The sequence below is a fragment of the Telopea speciosissima genome, chromosome 7 (assembly GCF_018873765.1).
Source record: "Telopea speciosissima isolate NSW1024214 ecotype Mountain lineage chromosome 7, Tspe_v1, whole genome shotgun sequence".
Taxonomy (NCBI): Eukaryota; Viridiplantae; Streptophyta; class Magnoliopsida; order Proteales; family Proteaceae; genus Telopea; species Telopea speciosissima.
Window position 1 is genome coordinate 6,719,244 of NC_057922.1, and position 14,039 is coordinate 6,733,282.

A 14,039-nucleotide genomic window follows, 5' to 3' on the forward strand; every position below is an offset into this window, starting at 1 on the left:
GAAGTTTCAGGAGAGCAAAGTGTTCTACACAATCATCTCTGTCTTCTAGACGGAGTGTGAGCGAGAGAAATGGACGGAATTTCATACCAACGATTCCCGAAGGTGAAGATACGGGAGATGAAGGATGATTACCTCAAGTTCGAGCTTCGGGAGACGGATGCTAGCCTGGCAAATGCCCTTCGCCGTGTGATGTTAGCAGAGGTTCCCACAATCGCAATCGACCTGGTTGAGATTGAGGGCAACTCATCAGTGCTTAATGATGAGTTCATTGCTCACCGACTTGGTCTCATTCCTCTAACCAGTGAACGTGCCATGGGCATGCGGTTCTCCCGTGATTGTGATGCTTGTGATGGTGACGGTCAATGTGAGTTCTGCTCTGTTGAGTTCCATCTCCATGTTCGCTGTGACTCAGACCAGACCCTTGATGTCACCAGCCATGACCTCGTGAGCTCCGATCCCTCTGTGGTGCCTGTTGATGTCGTGCAGCGCTCGGACAATGTTGGATACGATACATCGGAGCAAAGGTGGGGCTCAATGTTTTGAAGGTTTTTTTCCCCTATCTGTATATTACACTTCTATAATCTAACAATATATTATGATGTTTCATGTGGCCATTAGGGGAATAATCATTGTGAAGCTGCGTCGGGGTCAAGAGCTAAGATTGAGAGCAATAGCTCGGAAAGGGATTGGCAAAGATCATGCAAAATGGTCGCCTGCTGCAACCGTTACTTTTATGTATGAACCAGATATTCATATCAATGAAGATTTGATGGAAACATTGTCACTTGATGAGAAAAGAGAGTGGGTTGAAAGTAGCCCTACAAAAGTTTTTGGACTCGACTCTAATACACAACAGGTAGATAACTGTTTCAAATTTTCATTTGCAGTTTTTATTCTTAATATTTTGTTATATTGAGATTGAGGGCAACTCATCAGTGCTCCATGATGAGTTCATTGCCACCGACTTGGTCTTATCCCTCTGACCAGTGACCGTGCCATGGGCATGCAGTACTCCTGTGATGGTGATGGCCAATGTGAGTTCTGCTTTGGTTAGATCCAACAGAGCAGAACTCACCGACTTGGCATCTTGGAACATTGGATCTTTATGAGCAGAAGAAGGATAATATAGCCTGTATTCAAGAGACTAGGTAGAAAGGTAAAAAAGCTAAAGAGTAGAACGACTTTAAATTTTGATATACGGGGGATAAAAATAATGAAAGTGGAGTGGGCATGGTAGTGGATAAAGATTTAACGATTGATGTGGTGAATGTTAAAAGATTTGGAGATATGATTATATCCATCAAGCTTGTGTTGGAGAAAGAGGTTGTCAATATAATTAGTGCTTACGCACCCCAACTAAGATTGGATGAAAGTAGTTAGTTACAATTTTAAGAACCCATGGATGGATTAGTGCAAGGTTTTAATCAAGGAGACAAGATTAATATAGGGGTGATCTGAATGGACATGTTAGAAGAGATTGTAGAGGCTATGAAGATGTACATGGTGGATATGGGTTTGGAGAGAGGAATGAGGAGAGGTCACAGTTTTAGATTTTGCTGTGACTTATGATTTATCCATTGTAAACACTTACTTTGAAAAGAGAGAGGAACATTTAGTTACCTTCAAAAGTGGGCATCATAGTAGCCAAATAGATTTCTTCCTAGTTAGAGGGTTTGATAGATTTTTATGTAGAGATTGTAAGGTTATTTCAGGGGGCCTAACCACACAACATAGATTAGTAGTCATGGATATGTGCCTTGCTACGTAGATTCGTAAGAAAAGGGGAGCAGATTTGTCTTAGGATAAGGTGGTAGAACTCAAAAAGAAATATTTTGGAATTATTTTAGAAAACCTAGGACAAAGTGGTCGAACAAGTGAAAGAAGGGAAATCTTAACTAACTTAGACTAGAAAGACTTAACTCTAACAATTAAAGACATAAACAATAAAGGAAAAAGCCAATATCAACAGGAAAGTGGAAATCTTCCTTAGTCACAGCAAATCTCCTTGCTAGTTTTGAGCAATTTCTGTTGTGTGATAGGGTCAACAATGGGTCTGTAGGCAATGTTCAAAAGAAACAGTTCTGGTGTTTGTGTGTGTGTGTGTTTTTTTTTTAAATAAATTTGGAACAAAAGATGTATGTGATGTCCAGTCTGTTTTTGGTTTTTGGAATGAACCGGGTGAAAAAACACATTTGTTGGTCATTGGAGAAACAAAGTCGATGTTGTTTATAAAAACTAGAAACACAAATTTATAACAAAAGCCAACCCAATAAACCCGAGTCTCGAACTCGACTCTCTCTATCGCCACCACCACTGCCACTGCCACCACTACAGAATAGAAGATATACTTCTGTTAGTATGCATTCCATACGTGTTTCTGTTCTTTTTTAGTGGCAGAAATAATTTTTTTCCAGTTTAACCATACAACATTTTTTTGTACAAAAGTATTCCAAATGAACAGAAACACAAGAAAGTATTTCTGACTCAGAAATACTAATTTGGAATAGAAACGTTGCATATAGACCCTTATTGTCCTTATGCTGTCCTTTGCCGGACTGGTTGCTTTCTTGCTTTTTTTTTTACTGGTGACACTCTTCTTTACTTGCTGGTCATTGTTCAAGGACTAGAATCTGTTTTCTCTTCGCCTAGGCAGATTGCAACTTTCCATTCTAACTGGTACATTGATGGGATTTATTACAATGGGTTTTCCGTTGAAGTCCAAGAAGCACTGATTCTTCATGCCTCCTACTAGCTTATCGTTGTTATACAGCCACAGAGTCTTCCAAGCAACACATCAGTCAATGTCATAGGTATGGCATCACACCAATCATTTTACTCTTTAACCAGCTATCTTCAATTGAACGGATTACTGCTGGTTTACCTCAAGAGTGTTTCCATTTGAGAGGGATAAAACGTTTACACAAGTACCACTGTACATAATGACGTGCCAAACATGGTGGGTCCACCAGTCATGCGGGTGTGAAAGATGCAATGCCAACACTAATCTTCTTCTTTGGACTCAGCGACCAGAATACTATTTACCACATGTATTCGTACATATCCTTGGTCTTCTCATCTTCTTCATAGGTCTCTTACTCAATGTTTGCATTGTTGGCGGTTCCGTCTGACGTAGAATAAGTTTCTGGGCCAGAAGTACAGCCGCAGGAGCCTTAAGAACCAGGCTCCTCACTAAATAGGAGCCTTGATTTGATGGGGCCTTTGGGCCAACTAGCCATGGGCTGGGCCAACCCTTTTGGGGTGGGCGTTACTGGTTCACTCAAAATCAGAATAATGGGGGATATGATTTTATTTTGTAATCCTTGTTTCTATTTTTGAGTTATTTAGTTAGGAACTTGGATTACTTGCTGTACAAGTCCCAATACCTACTTATTTGGGGGGTTGGACTTTCTATATATGATTTAGCAACATTAGCTATATGTAATTGAGATCTTAGAGTCTCCCCATCACGGTTTTAATGAAAGTTGATATGCTGGTGCATAACCAAACCTTGTGAGATGCAGTAAGGTGGGATGCCAAGGTGAGTGAGAGACTCGATCCACCTATCCTATCCTTCTATTTCTCTGTTAATACCTGCAACTATATTGCTAAGAGAGAGATTCGAAGGTGTTAATTTCTGTAGTGAAGTTGTTAGAGATTCTCCTTCAAGTTCCAACCGAAAAGAAGATCTGAAGCACAAGTTCCAGTACCTGTGGTTCCCTGTTCTTGGAGAATTCTGCAGGAACTTCAAGAACCTTTAACTTCTGTCAAGCCAGCCACTTCTGCCCTGATCTTGGCAGTGAACTAGCCCCCAGGGGACCTTCTTTGATGGTAATTTCAGGACCATTCTATGGTTCATTATCCATTTATCCCTATGGTAGTTAGTTACTAATTTTGAGTCTTAGTTTCTATTTCTTTAGACACAGTGATATCTCAGCATCTAGCCGTCAACTTGAGCTGAGATTTTGAGGGATTGTTCCACAATACTAGACCTCCATTCGATTGGAACATTGGGCACATCCAAGTACTTTGACTACTATATCTGAAGATTCTTGTTTTCTGGTTTTAGTCCTGGTCCCTGTCCTGCGATAGACCAGTTCTGGTCTTGTGTTTGTTTCCTGTGGTTAAGTATCAGGCCTGAGTTTTATTAACTTTGTTGGGTGTCCAAAGGTTTACATAGTCTGATGTTTACTTACTGTTAAAGTATACTGTCAGTCTGTTATTGGTACTTGCTGTAATTTGTTGATATTGCCATATAGTGTTCCTACTGTGAGACTAGTGTCTAGTTGACTATTTGCGAACTAGTCTTACATTACCATCATCTTGAGTGTCACAAAACTGAGCCCCTTCTTTGGCCTCTACAGCAGCTATGATGGAGTTTCCTTTGCGACGCTGCGACAGAATTTGATAAAGTGTCTGTAGGCGTTGCAATAATAGCTCTTTGTCTCTCCTATACTGGTCATAAGGGGCCTTGCCTTTTTCTAAGGTTGAAGGTGTTGCTCGACCAGCAGAACCAGCAGGTTTGGTGGCTGGAAAGCTTCACCTACCATCTCCGGATTAAGGACTCCAGACAGTAGTCTTGACTAGGTCTTCTGCTTGGAGCAAAGGGTTTTAAACTCAGAATTGGGGTTCAAATCGGCAAGAATCAGTCCCCAAAACCCTAAAATCGTCCTCTCTAGAACGTTCAAAATCGGGATCGGCCATGACTGATTCCGACCCAAATTGGCCGATTTGACCGATTTGATTCCGATTTTTGAAATAGTGGCTTGTGGACTCGTACAAGGATATTGAGTAGACGGTCGATGTATCAACCGTCTACTGAGATTTTCCTTATTTCATAGGTTATCCTCTTTCCTCTTACTTTCATCTTTCATTTTCCATTTTTCACTTTTCTTATCCCATTTCTTCTTTTTATTCTGCATTCCTCTTACTTTCCTTTCCCTTTGTGAGGACCTCAGTTTTTTCCCTACTTTGTTTTGAAAGGATCCATGTAGCCGTCCCCATTTAGTTGGGATAAGGCTGAGATGTTGTTGGTTGATGTATCAAGCTCTACCCTTCCTTTTGTATCCTGCATTCCCATCCGCATCGCAACTGATTCGGTAAGCTGCGTGTCCGGTGCACGGAAAAAACCTTCGCTCCTCGCCTCCTCCAAACTTACTCATGCAACTTTCCGGGGACCCAACGACCTATAATGCTAGTCATTACTCCCACTAGGGCTAGGAAAAAGCCCCACAAGTGCCACAACCCCAAGCAGCGAAGAACGGGCTAATGGGGGTATTCTTGTGTGAGAACATAATTTGGCTAGAGCGCCCAAATCCGCTATATATTTGACATGGGTTTGTCATAATGCTGGAACTATGGCGAATGCATCTCTTAGCCCCAACCTGAAATGTGGGACAAACTGGTCATCCTCTTCGTCCAAGCCGGTGCAGGAAACAAAATTGTTGAACTAGTCCATCTATTCCTCCACTGGAAGTGAGCCTTGACATAAAGTGTTGAGCTTGTCATGTAGACGCTGTTGAAAGGTTTGAGGAAGATATTTTTCTTTTAGTTCTTCATGCATCTCCTCCCATGTAGTAGGTTTCCTTCCTCAACGTTCTAGTTTTGCCTCATAGTTGTGCCACCATTCTCGTGTTGTTCCCACAAACTTGGATTAGGATAGCTTCATCTTTCTAGCTTTTGAAAGCTCAAACCGATTAAAGTAGTCATTTGAGCAACACAACCAATCGTAGAATACCTGGGACCATCTTGGGGTCACTGCGGTGCGCCGTGATCAAAGTATGATTTCACATGTTCCTCAAGGGTGGGCTGCAGAGGGGAGTTCCTAAAAGCTGGCCAGTTCATGGTCTGATGGGTGTTATTGGCTGTGATTGGACTGGTTGTCCATCACTTTATGGTGATCTGGATCAATGCATTCATGTTTATACGATCAATCAACTGTTTCAGCATATCGATCACTTATGCAATGGACTCGGAAGTTTGATTTTAGGTATTAAAGCTATAACCTCAGCCATGTCTCTGACTCAAAATAATGGAGTCTGGTCTAACCTTCTAATAAGTTCAAAACCAGTCCAAGATGATAGTAGTATCACAACACCCAAAAGTGACCAGGTTTAAGAGAAAATTTCAGAACTCAGAATAGACTAGATGCTTCTGTTTAGAGAAGTCCAAAACAATTTAAAGTTATTGAAAACAGGGATATCACATGTCTGTTTTGACTGCAGTATATCAGTATTACACAAGTTTTGTTATGCCTGAATGATCAGCAATAATTTGTCCTCAGATAACCCGTAGGAACAGCAGTAACTAAATTAAAACAAACTGAATATACTCACTTAAAATCACAGTGACTGAATAGTGGAAATAAGATATAAGAAGAAGGATATGACTCGAAGAGTCTCACCCCAGGCCTAGACTAGTATCTCACCAACCACAAGCCTCCCACTCTCACTGCAGTTCTGTTTCTCATAGAGAATTATATAAACTCAATTCATTCAAATTCTGATTTCAAATGCTTATAGACAGCTCTTTTTTATAGAGAGGTTGGGAGGATTCTAGACCCTCATTGGAACTTCCTACTAGACTTAAATTCCTTTACATTTCCAAGGGGATAATATTGGGACACTTTTTAAGAAATTTAATGAACTTTACATTTTCAAGGTCTTTCACAACCAAAAATGAAACTAACCTATTGACATCCCTAAGACTTCACAACTTTAGAGGATTAGAAAATACTAACAAGTTTAATTCCTATGTGCCACTTATCCGTCATATATGAGCTGTCAAAATGGCCCAATAGAAAACTTAAAAATTCCCAGCTTATGACCCATATAACGTGAATGCTTGTGCTGGAACCTCTTGTGCTCTACATCATTTATGGGATGAGGAATGCTAATCCAACCATCAAGTTGGAAAAAAGGCACCTTTCAGACGAGGGTGTTTGCTGATTCGCGAAGTGTAAATGTTTTTTTTTAATAATTCAATTGTGTAAAAGTGATGGAGTAGCGGTTTCTTGGACTAGCATTGATGCAGTTACATGATCAGGGGCTTGGGAATATTTTAGTATTTTTTTTGCAATTTTTTTTTATTATAGAAGTTGATATGTATAGGAGAGCTTATTGTTATTTAGTTTCCCAGTCTACTCTCTATTATTTTCTCATCACTTGTCTCAGCAATCATCTCACCTTCTCCTTTCTAATCTTCTCTTCCTTCCCTCTTTCCTTCTACCTTGCTGTTATTTTCTGTTATTGTTCTTATTTCTATACTACTTGCACTATTGCTGGGTTGAAGCCATCCGACCTGGTATTCCAAAGGTTAGATCAACCTCCATAGGGCGATTCAATTCATAGATCCCTGCCCCCAACTAGGTCCTCAGTTGTGAGTTTTGCAGTGAAGTTCAGGTCTGGTTCCTTGACCACTGCCAGGACTTGATTGCAGGAAATAATATTATTTTAATTCTTTAACTTTAGGTTTAATGCTGGTTTATCTTAAGAGACCTGAGTGTTACGAAGCTTTCTTGAAACTTCAGATTGAAAGAGGCCTTATCGAGTGTGATATCCCATTCGATCCAGATTTATTCTCTGTTTCCCTCTTTGCCATCGAGAGGTAGGAGAAGGAACGGTGAAGTCCTTTTAAATGTCACCATAACCAGCTCCTTTCCAAAATTACCCTTCCTTCTTCTTTTGTCCTCCTTTGTCCTTATTTTATCTCTTTTGTTCTATTTGTCTACCAAATGGCCCCTAGAAATTTCTGGTTAATTACATAATTGCCACTTCCCTTATGAACTTGGATTTATTTACAGAATTGCGATTAAATGTATTCTGTGAGTTGTTTGGCATTTGGAATGGAACTTTAAGTTGGGTTTACTTCCCTGTTGTGAAGTTGTGCGTCTGACCAGTTGGACGACCTTCCCCTTCCTCCCCTTTGTCTGGTCTTGCTTTCATCAATCTTTTTCCTTATCCCATGTACGATTTCTGAGAGTTTCATACTGAAACTCAGATCTGGTCCTTGCCCTACTGACAGATTCAATTGCCGGACTTCTTCCTCTTAATCTTTGTTGCTTTTGTTTTTGGTATTGAGTATTGACTGAAACAAGGGATAGGGGGTTGCGAACCCTATCCTATAATTTCATTGTATTTGGGCTCAAACGGAGAGAGTTCTTTCAATTTTTCAGAACCAGGTTTGCCGGCGGTGGCTTAGTATCACGAGGAAGAAGAAGATATCTTCTCCTAATTTGCTACTAAGGACACATCTTAATACGTGATTCCAGATTAGATCTATGTCTTGAATTTTAACTACGTTTAACGTCAGGGCATGCTTGCCTTTCAAAAGGGGGTCCTGAACTTTAGAATAATTACATAATTGCGGCTCATCTTCCTATTTGAGAATTTCTTCACTTTGGTTGTCCCATAGTGACCCGAAGCAGGGTTATGGGAACTTGGTTGCATTAGTAAGTGGTAACATCAAACAGATGCATATAGGTTTGTTTAAGCCCCGTTTTATTTGAAATGAAATGGTAAAAGTGAAGTAAAATAAAAGGCAAAAGGCATCATCCCTGAAAAGTAAAAGCAATTGGGTTGTTAGGTTGGAAGTAGTGTTTATGCAAGAATGTCGTAGATGAAAAAAATATTCAGTGATGTTTTGGTTGAGAAGTGAAGTAAAATCTTAGTAACGATTAGGAATTTTTTCCATTTTGTTTTTGTTTTATTTTTACTTCACTTCTTACTAGACAGAACCTTTGGATTTATTTCACGAATGATTCAGTCAGTAGATTTTTTCTTATCAGCCAGTTATTTATTTATTTATTTTTAGTGATACGTCTTATCACCCGGATCAAGAGTATGGTTTTATTACTAAGCTTAGCACAACACTTGGTTTTCTCTGTGGGAAGATAACTAAAATCCATCTTAAAAGGTGGGGACTGTATTTTTTATGGTGCTGCCTGCCAGTCTAACCCACCAACCTACTCCATTACTGGCTTGGGACTGACAATACAGTATTGGCAGAGTTGATATGGAAGAATAGCATAAAAAATAAAGTTTCCCCCAATTCTGTCCGCTCAGTTGTCTATATAGTCTTCTGGCAATGAATACCTGACTGTTCTTACTTCATAGAAAGCAATTCAGTCAGCCTTTCAGTTAATACAATATGTGTTCACTTCGGAGCTACTGTTTCAGGTTGTCGTGATTGATCCTGAGGCATACACATATGATGATGAAGTGATAAAAAAAGCAGAAGCTATGGGAAAGCCAGGACTGGTAGAAATCTATGGCAAAGAAGACAGTTTCATTTTTACAGTTGAATCTACTGGTGCCATCAAAGCCTCACAGTTGTTCATCAATGCAATAGAAGTTCTTAAGCAGAAGCTGGATGCGGTTCGCCTATCAGAGGACACCGAAGAAGCTGATGATCAGTTTGGTGAATTGGGTGCACACATGCGAGGAGGGTGATCACTTTGTTGTACTGGTTTGGTTCATATGAGGAAGGATATGATAAAAAAAAAAACTGCTTCCATAAAGGAATGTGGTCCACTACGCATGAATTTCCAACCTTTTGACAGTGATGTAGAAACAAAAGAAACGAAGTAATGGAGGCTTGGGCAATCCTTGGAACAGCACAGTAGCTATTGTTTTGCCCCTATGTAGGTTTTTAATGAAAACTTATGTCATCTATATGAAAAACTTGGTTTTTATGGAATCTTGGTAGCTCTAAGTGGCTTCTTTATTACACTGCTAGGGGTTGCCTTCTTGTGACTAGCTTTGATGACTTAGTTTGAACTTGAGCACTTGTATTATGTTGTGTGTTTTATTCTTCATTAACTGTGCTCATCTTAGTGTTTTATTAGTTGGATACCATAATTTCCTGGATATGCAGACCTGGTTTGTTGATTAATTTATGTAAATTTTCAAGATAAAATTGGTAGGTTTGGTTGGTTATCCACGTCAAGTTCTTGATTGTAGACACTTACATTTCGAACTGAATTCTGTAGCCCATGGAGACTGGTTTGGTTTGACTGCAAGATCTTTAGCTTCTTGTGTCTAAGGTAAATGAATACCTAGAACTGTGGAAGTTGTGGGTTTGACTGGCAAGTAGGGTTCAGTTGATGTTGGAAGACTAATTCATACAGGGAGTTTTCATTCACCTCTAGATAGTTATGGACTTTAGGATGCCTTCAGCCCTTGAAGAAGTTGATGTTGATTTTTTTTTGTATGGTTGCAACCTAGTGTTGTAATTGAAGCCAACAAATAAAGCATTTGATTTTAGCTATTCTGTTGGCCGCTGCACTCAGATTAGGATTAAAGAGGGGAAGGTGACCGATTGTAGTCATCTAGATGCTTACATCTACCCTGGACAGATTGCTTAGGTCCCAATAGAGACCATGATATGGAAACAATGGAGCAACAACCCTAAATGATTTGAAAAGGAAATTGATGAATGTCTTAGCATACTACAGTTGGATGTGACAAATGAAAATACCATATAGGCAACTTCACTGTCTTCTTATTGATATCAGAATCCTTTTCCCTCTAGAAGATCACTTAATAAAAGGTCAAAGTGAGAAATGCTGGTTACTTTATTTTGAAATTGCAAATTTTCATTTTGGTCTTATGGAAATAGAAATCTCTAAAGCTTTGCAGAATGAACTTGTAGATCAATAATAAACTGTGTATATGGTACATGAAACTTCTTTTGCAGTTTTCTATGTCAGTTGTCAACTTGTTGGCTTTAAGAGGTTTTTCTTGTTATGAAAGATGGAACCAACCCAATGAAATGATATGTCTGACCTAACTACTATTACTATATCCTTAAAAATTGGTGTTATGAAATACTTGTCCTACTCGTGTGTTCTTTCTTTTATGACTTGTCTGGGTTATATTTTCAGGTATTGCATGGCTTCCATGTCATGTAAATTCAACTGAGTTCAAAAAACAATGTCTTGATTTAATTCCACTGCTTTCCAGGTTATACACCAAGAGAAATATTTTACAACTTGCTTCGTTAACTTTTAGATTTGGGTTCTCCAGGTTGAATGTTTATAATGTCACCTTAAAATTTGCTATGTTAGTTACAATTTTCAAGTAAATGGATTGTGGCTTTGGCATTTGCAAAGTTCATAGGTTTCAAGGAGCTACCGGAAACAATAGGTCAGCTCAATCTTCTGTTTCTTTTTAATTTCATGAATTTTCATGATGAACTTAGAGATTGTAACGTGGATTGTAGACTGTCTCTGATTTGGTTTCATGTCACAGCTTTAGTTTTTTGTGACTTATTTTGGATTGCAGACTCTCTGTTTTGGTTTCATGTCACAGCTTTAGTTTTTCGTGACTTACTGCGCTACTAATGTTGAGTGTTGCTTGAGGAGCATGCCCGACATTTTTGTTCTTCTTTTGCTGCTGGAGTGCACCTACTTCTGCTCAATTTCTTGCTCTCTCGTTCTAATGTTGTTGATTTAATAACAATCCTTGCATGAAGCAAAATCCTTTTGTTGTGGGTTGAATTTTGCAAGTTATGATTTGGAAGGTATCAAATGAACTTCATTATTCGTAAGTCTCATTTGGGTCAAAGAGAATCATTCTTTATGGCTTGATTTAAATACCTAAGGTTGATCCAAAGGTCATATTTGATGGAATTAGCTTCTTATTCTATGCTTGATATATCCTTATTGATGAGAATCTGTCAAATTAGACATTCTTAGGTGTAAGAAGAAAAGGGAATGGACTCACCATTTTTGTGGGAGCTTGGTGATTAGTAACTTTCGTTTTGAAATTTATACGTGGATAGTGGAACTTAGAGATTCTGTTGACGTCCAATGAAACTTTGTCGGCATCAGCGTCGGCTGATCTGTTGACGACATCAGAGGACACCTTTTGCATTCCAGCCGGAGTCAACCTAGTTGACTGACTTGGGCAGACGGTGAATTTGGGGCTGGTTCATCTATGACCCTGAACCAAAGCCGGGCCTAGTTTTGGGTTTAGGCCAAACCTCACCTACATGAAAACGCCATTTTACTATTATTATTTAAAAACTCATTTTTTTAATCATTTTATGTTAAATCCATTTTCAGTTTTTAGAACACAACTACGGACCTTGAGAAACCTCGAGAGCTATAAAAACAGGTCCTACAACATGTTGGAACACTTTGAATCATCATTGCCTAGCCCGGTCTCGGGGTGACAAATGAACTGTCTACACCTCCTGTATATTTCCATGCATCTCTCAGCCATCCGAGCTTCCATGTACATCCTTTAGGTAGTCCTTAATTTTCTACTTTTAGTTTGTCACACGGTTAGTCGTTCCGTTTGAAAAACCTGAAACCTAATATGTAAGCAATAGACCTTGGGGTCTACCTAACACAAAATTTTATCGCAATCCATCTTGCCATGTAAGAAAAAAATAGATGACCGTCTACCTATTATTTGTAGGTATGTTCTTATAATACTTGTGCATATAACAAAACGGAAGAACGTTATCACGCTCGAATCTAAGCTGAGATAACAATATTGATGTATGGCCTACCCATTCTCCCCTTACATCCTTTGCGGGGTGACGTTTGAATCTAAGTTGAGATAATCATATTGATGTATGGCTTAGCCATTCTCCCCTTAAATCCATCCTTTGGAGTGAATTAGGAGGGTTTTGAACAAAACAAAGCAGAGCTCTAGGCATGATTGTCCATAACTTCTTTGGTTCGTGGTAAGTTTGAGCCCAAAAACATTACTTTATGGAGTACAGTAAAAATTTTGATCAAGCTTTGGATGGTTTAGATAATGTTTTAGTACATATGAGAGAGCTTATTGGTTTCAAAATTTAAGAAAATTAAGGTCAACCATATGCAGACTTCGGCTCCTGATTGTGTCAAGAATCGTCACATAGTCTCCTCTTGGGGTCTCCGGATCAGGCTCTTATAGTAACCTTGTCTCTCTTGTTGTATTTTGTTCATTTGTTCCCCTTTGAGTGTTGTTTTCTCTCTTTTATTAAAGTCGATTCACCTAAAAACAACTAAGAAATGACCGGTACACCATATCGATCACCTATCTATCCAATGGTAAGAATGTCACATCAACGTGTACCCGCCAATGATTTTACAATAGGAAAAAAAAAAAGAAAAAAAAAGAAAAAGACAGAGACGTGAAAAAAGATTAAATGTTAGCCATGTGGTGGAGATGTGCTACAAAATTTGAGATATACATAACCAGATATTGGTGCTCTATCGGTATATCAATCCAATAGTCAGAATGACGGATTGGCCGTGTTAGTTAGGCCTCAACATGGCAAAAATGAATCAGGACATACCCTCTAGACTTGCTTGTTATAGAACTCTGCAACAAAGCAAATGGTGGAGAATGGATTTTGTCCCAATTCCAAAGTATCAACCACACTATATTTAGGTCACCCACCCAGAGAGGCCTCTCAAAGATTCATCCAAGTATTAGTTTCCATTCCTTGTATGGATCACAAAATTTTAATATTGATGAGTTTCTTTAGGAGATGTGAGTGGAAACAAGGGAAGTAATTCCGGTTCAACATTTCCCTGTCTGGACCGGGGTGAAGGATGCAAGTAAAACCTTCTTTCTTGTATGGCTTTCTCTTCTTCTTCTCTATCTTGATCAGATAGTACTACTGATTTTGCCTCTTCTTCATCATCTTCTTTACCAGAGATGGAAAGATTCAATAAAGCCTTAGATGGGGTGCCTAAAGGGCTTGTAGTGAAAGCAAAGTTACCAGATTGGGATGGAGAGGTAACCCGGTCAGTCAAATGTAAACCAGTTTGAGTTAAACCGGGTTTTACTATCTCGAGTTTGGACCTTGTGTATTCCCTCCTTTCAAGGAGTCTGGATGTTTGTCTCTTGATGCCTGTCACCTTCACAGCTGCACCATCATTGGTTGCTTCATTGGTAGGAGGTGTAATGGAGGTTTGCCTATCACAATCTGTGGATGGACCGGTTAACCGCTGGACGAGCTCCCGGAAACTGGTTTTATCTGCCTGGATGAATGTGGTCGAACCTCGTGAAACCTGGTTCACCGGTTTCTCCATCTCCCTT

General features: G+C 39.3%; 2 protein-coding genes across 2 annotated transcripts; one reads left to right on the forward strand and one right to left on the reverse strand.

The window, feature by feature from the left end:
• Positions 1 to 11: 11 nt before the first annotated feature.
• LOC122669184 (DNA-directed RNA polymerases II, IV and V subunit 3-like) lies at positions 12 to 9,568 on the forward strand. The gene is made up of 3 exons (XM_043865877.1): positions 12 to 524; positions 619 to 856; positions 9,174 to 9,568. The coding sequence occupies exons 1-3, from the start codon at positions 70 to 72 to the stop codon at positions 9,444 to 9,446; spliced, it is 966 nt and encodes a 321-aa protein (XP_043721812.1). The 5' UTR covers positions 12 to 69; the 3' UTR covers positions 9,447 to 9,568.
• A 3,887-nt stretch (positions 9,569 to 13,455) lies between these two features.
• On the reverse strand, positions 13,456 to 14,039 carry LOC122669185 (VQ motif-containing protein 31-like). The gene has a single exon (XM_043865878.1). The coding sequence runs from the start codon at positions 14,030 to 14,032 to the stop codon at positions 13,460 to 13,462; it is 573 nt and encodes a 190-aa protein (XP_043721813.1). The 5' UTR covers positions 14,033 to 14,039; the 3' UTR covers positions 13,456 to 13,459.

Excerpts from the sequence above, each read along its gene's own strand:
- LOC122669184 (XM_043865877.1), top strand. The coding sequence starts at position 70 with ATGGACGGAATTTCATACCAACGATTCCCGAAGGTGAAGATACGGGAG. Across the intron at positions 525-618 it reads TACGATACATCGGAGCAAAG|GGGAATAATCATTGTGAAGC; the intron begins GTGGGGCTCAAT and ends TGTGGCCATTAG. Across the intron at positions 857-9,173 it reads TCGACTCTAATACACAACAG|GTTGTCGTGATTGATCCTGA; the intron begins GTAGATAACTGT and ends CTACTGTTTCAG.
- LOC122669185 (XM_043865878.1), bottom strand. The coding sequence starts at position 14,032 with ATGGAGAAACCGGTGAACCAGGTTTCACGAGGTTCGACCACATTCATC.